This window comes from Hevea brasiliensis, chromosome 9, assembly GCF_030052815.1.
Source record: "Hevea brasiliensis isolate MT/VB/25A 57/8 chromosome 9, ASM3005281v1, whole genome shotgun sequence".
NCBI classification, from domain to species: Eukaryota; Viridiplantae; Streptophyta; class Magnoliopsida; order Malpighiales; family Euphorbiaceae; genus Hevea; species Hevea brasiliensis.
The window spans coordinates 95,227,658-95,231,274 of record NC_079501.1 but is presented as its reverse complement, the minus strand read 5'-3'; the positions used below and the strand labels follow the sequence as shown (position 1 = coordinate 95,231,274).

At 29.9% G+C, this 3,617-nt stretch overlaps 1 protein-coding gene across 1 annotated transcript; it reads right to left on the bottom strand.

Moving 5' to 3' along the window:
- Window positions 1-1,634: 1,634 nt before the first annotated feature.
- LOC131183309 (cationic peroxidase 2-like) lies at window positions 1,635-3,081 on the bottom strand. The gene is made up of 3 exons (XM_058154013.1): window positions 2,617-3,081; window positions 2,309-2,471; window positions 1,635-2,211 (listed from the first exon to the last, which is right to left on the bottom strand). The coding sequence occupies exons 1-3, from the start codon at window positions 3,034-3,036 to the stop codon at window positions 1,796-1,798; spliced, it is 999 nt and encodes a 332-aa protein (XP_058009996.1). The 5' UTR covers window positions 3,037-3,081; the 3' UTR covers window positions 1,635-1,795.
- Window positions 3,082-3,617: the final 536 nt, after the last annotated feature.

Below are 3,617 nucleotides of genomic sequence, written 5' to 3'. Positions count from 1 at the left end.
AATTCATAGGAAAAATTCTTTGAGCTTTTTAAAATTTTTCTTCTCTATTTCTCTTTAATATTACCTACGAAAAGCGTTTCGTTGATAATTACTGACGAAAAAAATTCGTAGGTATTTTTTTTAATTTTATTTTCTATTTTCTCCTAAATATTACCTACGAAAAGTATTTCGTTGATAATTACTAACAAAAAAATTCATAGGTATTTTTTTAAAATTTTATTTTTTATTTTCTCTTTAATATTACCTATGAAAAATATTTCATTGGTAATTACCGATGAAAAAATTTTTATAGGTAAAATTTTTTGAGCTTTTTAGAATTTTTCTTCTCTATTTTTTCCTTAATATTACTTGCGAAATGCATTTCGTTGGTGATTATCGACATAAAAAATTCATAGACATTTTTTCTTTAAATTTTATTTTCTATTTTCTCCTTAGTATTACCTACGAAAAGTATTTTGTTAGTAATTATCAACGAAAAAATTTTCATAGGTAAAATTTTTTGAGTTTTTTAGAATTTTTTTTCTCTATTTTTTCCTTAATATTACCTATGAAATGTGTTTTATTGGCAATTACCGACAAAAAAAATTCGTAGGTATTTTTTCTTTAAATTTTATTTTCCCTTTTCTCCTTAATATTACCTATGAAAATTGGTAATTACCGACTAAAAAAAATCGTAGGTAAAATTTTTTGACCTTTTTAGAATTTTTTTTTCTCTATTTGCTCCTTAATATTATCTACCAAAAGCTTTTCATTGGTAATTACCGACTAAAAAAAATTCGTAGGTAAAATTTTTTAACCTTTTTAGAACTTTTCTTCTCTATTTTTTTCTTAATATTATCTACAAAAAGCGCTTCATTGATAATTACAGACGAAAAAAATTCATAGGTATTTTTTTAAAATTTTATTTTCTATTTCTTAATTAATATTATCAATGAAAAGCATTTCGTTGGTAATTACCGACGAAAAAAATTTATAGGTATTTTTTAAAAAAATTTATTTTCTATTTTCTCCTTAATATTACCTACAAAAATCATTTCGTTGATAATTATCGACGAAAAAATTTTCGTAGGTAAAATTTTTTAAATTTTTTAGAATTTTTCTTATGTATTTTCTCTTTAATATTACTTATGAAATGTGTTTCGTTGGTAATTACCGATGAAAAAAATTCGTAGGTATTTTTTCTTTAAATTTTATTTTCTATTTTCTCCTTAATATTACCTACGAAAAACATTTCGTTGGTAATTGCTAAAGAAAAAATTTTCATAGGTAAAATTTTTTAAGCTATTTAGAAATTTTTTTCTCTATTTTCTTCTTAATATTACCTACGAAACGCATTTCGTTGGTAATTACTGACAAAAAAAATTCATAGGTATTTTTTCTTTAAATTTTATTTTCTATTTTCTCCTTAATATTACCTATGAAAAGTGTTTCGTTAATAATTATAAACTAAAAAAAATCATAGGTAAAATTTTTTGGCATTTTTAGAAATTTTCTTCTCTATTTTCTCCTTAATATTATCTACGAAAAACGTTTCGTTGGTAATTATAGATGAAAATTTTAGTCGGTATATTTTTTATTTGGTCGCTAATTTTATCGTCAATGTTAGGCACCACTCTACGAAAAAGATAGATTACTTCACACTTTCAATAGAAGATATGTATTCCCATATGGAAAGTTCTGGCGTAGACCTAAGTCCATCTTGAATTTAAGATGCAATATATAAAATAAAATTCATATATTTATATCTCGATTTTATGAGAAATTAGATTTCGGGTATGGGAAATTCTTGGCAGTATCATGAGTTTATTGCAGAACATATTTTCCTAATTTCACCGTCAGTGCCTGTCTTCACTCCAGTGTTACTCATCTTAACCATGGATCTTCCAAACTCAACATTGAATGCAGCTAAACCAGTAATACCCAGGAAACGTTGAACAATTGCCCTTGTCGAAGCATCAGTCCACAATTTCTGATCAGACTCAAGTATTCCTCGCCCGTTTCTCAGGTTGGCGAAGAAAGATACATCAAATCTGTTTTCACTACCTGTATCAAAAGGAACTCGCTTTGTCCCATCTCCGTTCTGTGGACACAGTGCTTGTAGTTGAGGAAGGAACGAAGCATTAATGGAAGGATCAGAACTTGCAGTGCCATTGAAGTTGTATAATCTGTAACTAAAGAACTGGCAAGCTGTAGTTCCTATGGTTTGTCCTCCTGTATATAGAAGAAGACAAGTGTTACATTACTGGATCAAGCGCGTACATAACCATAGCAGAATCTAGGAAGGACATATTATAATATTAAAGCTTACCAACAAGTACGACAAGATCTTGTGTGTTAAGACCCTTGGCAGAGAACTTTTGCTTTTGGGAATCAATGGATTCTGTGAAGCCAGGCAAATCAGTTGTTTCAGATGCCAATGACACCCGGCCGTCTCTACGTCCGGTAGGCACCAGCCAACTTCGTCCACCAGTCTGCATGAAATTTGAAGAAGCTACCTTTAGCAATAAGCATATGTATATATATAGACATTGACCTATAACTCTGCTAAAATAAGCACTTATAGTTTGAATGTCCTGATGAATTGCAACATCATGATTAATTAGATTTGATGATCACCAGAGCAACTGAGTCACGGGCTGCAAGTGCAAGAATATCAGCGCAAGAAACAATTCCAGGACATGCAGCTTCAAGCTGAGTCTTGGCATCGTCAATAACTTCATAGCCTCTCAACCCAAGATTTGGTGGGGCAGTTTTCTCAGTATTGGAACCATCAATAAGGACAGAAGCGTCGCAACCTCGAACAAAGCAATCATGGAAATGCATCCTCAGCAAAGCAGGAGCAATTGCACGGTTAGATCGAAAATGCTTGGCAACAGTTGAGCTTACAATGGATGCAGCTCTAGGACATGTAGTAGCATAGAAACCAACACGAGTGCCTTGGCCATGCACCAAGGTCGCAGACATAACAACAAAGACGCACATTAATATAATAATGTGTGTAATTTGGCTTGAAGAAGAACAAGTGTATCTCTCCATATCTTGGGTTTTGCTAGGTTTTAGTTTTGGTTGGTGGGTGTCCGATGACAGTGAGTATTTATAAATGAATCAGGAGGTCAACATCACGAGACGATGGCCCCAAGTAAGAAAAGGCAGCTGCGAATTTTCTCAATGAATACAAATAATGCCAGGGCTGCGTTTACTTTTCTTTTGCGGATCAATATACATTTCCGGTACCTCTCGTGAACAGCAAAGGAGATAATAATTGCTAATAATTGCTAAAGTTCTTTCTTATTATTATTATTATTATTATTATTTTGGCTTCCATTTGAGAATCAAATTACTGAGTTAAAACTAAGGAGAGATTATTAAATGCGCTCAATACATATGTATTATCTCTTATAATTATTTAAAATCTACTATATTATAAGGATGACACTATTTTTATATACATTGAAAATATTTTACAATCTTTTAAAACTAAGTATTTATTTAACATTAAAAGTGTAAAGGCAGAATTACTTTTGAAGGAAAAAATATTATTTTAGATACTATTGAAATAAGTAATTTAAAAAAATTATTTTTTATTTTAATATTTTTATGATTAAAATTTATTAAAT

What these genes read in the sequence shown, in the direction of transcription:
- LOC131183309 (XM_058154013.1), bottom strand. Translation starts at nt 3,036, where the DNA reads ATGGAGAGATACACTTGTTCTTCTTCAAGCCAAATTACACACATTATT. An exon ending in CCCGTGACTCAGTTGCTCTG is followed by an intron (nt 2,472 to 2,616) that starts GTGATCATCAAA and finishes AATTTCATGCAG; the next exon opens with ACTGGTGGACGAAGTTGGCT. An exon ending in AGATCTTGTCGTACTTGTTG is followed by an intron (nt 2,212 to 2,308) that starts GTAAGCTTTAAT and finishes TTCTATATACAG; the next exon opens with GAGGACAAACCATAGGAACT.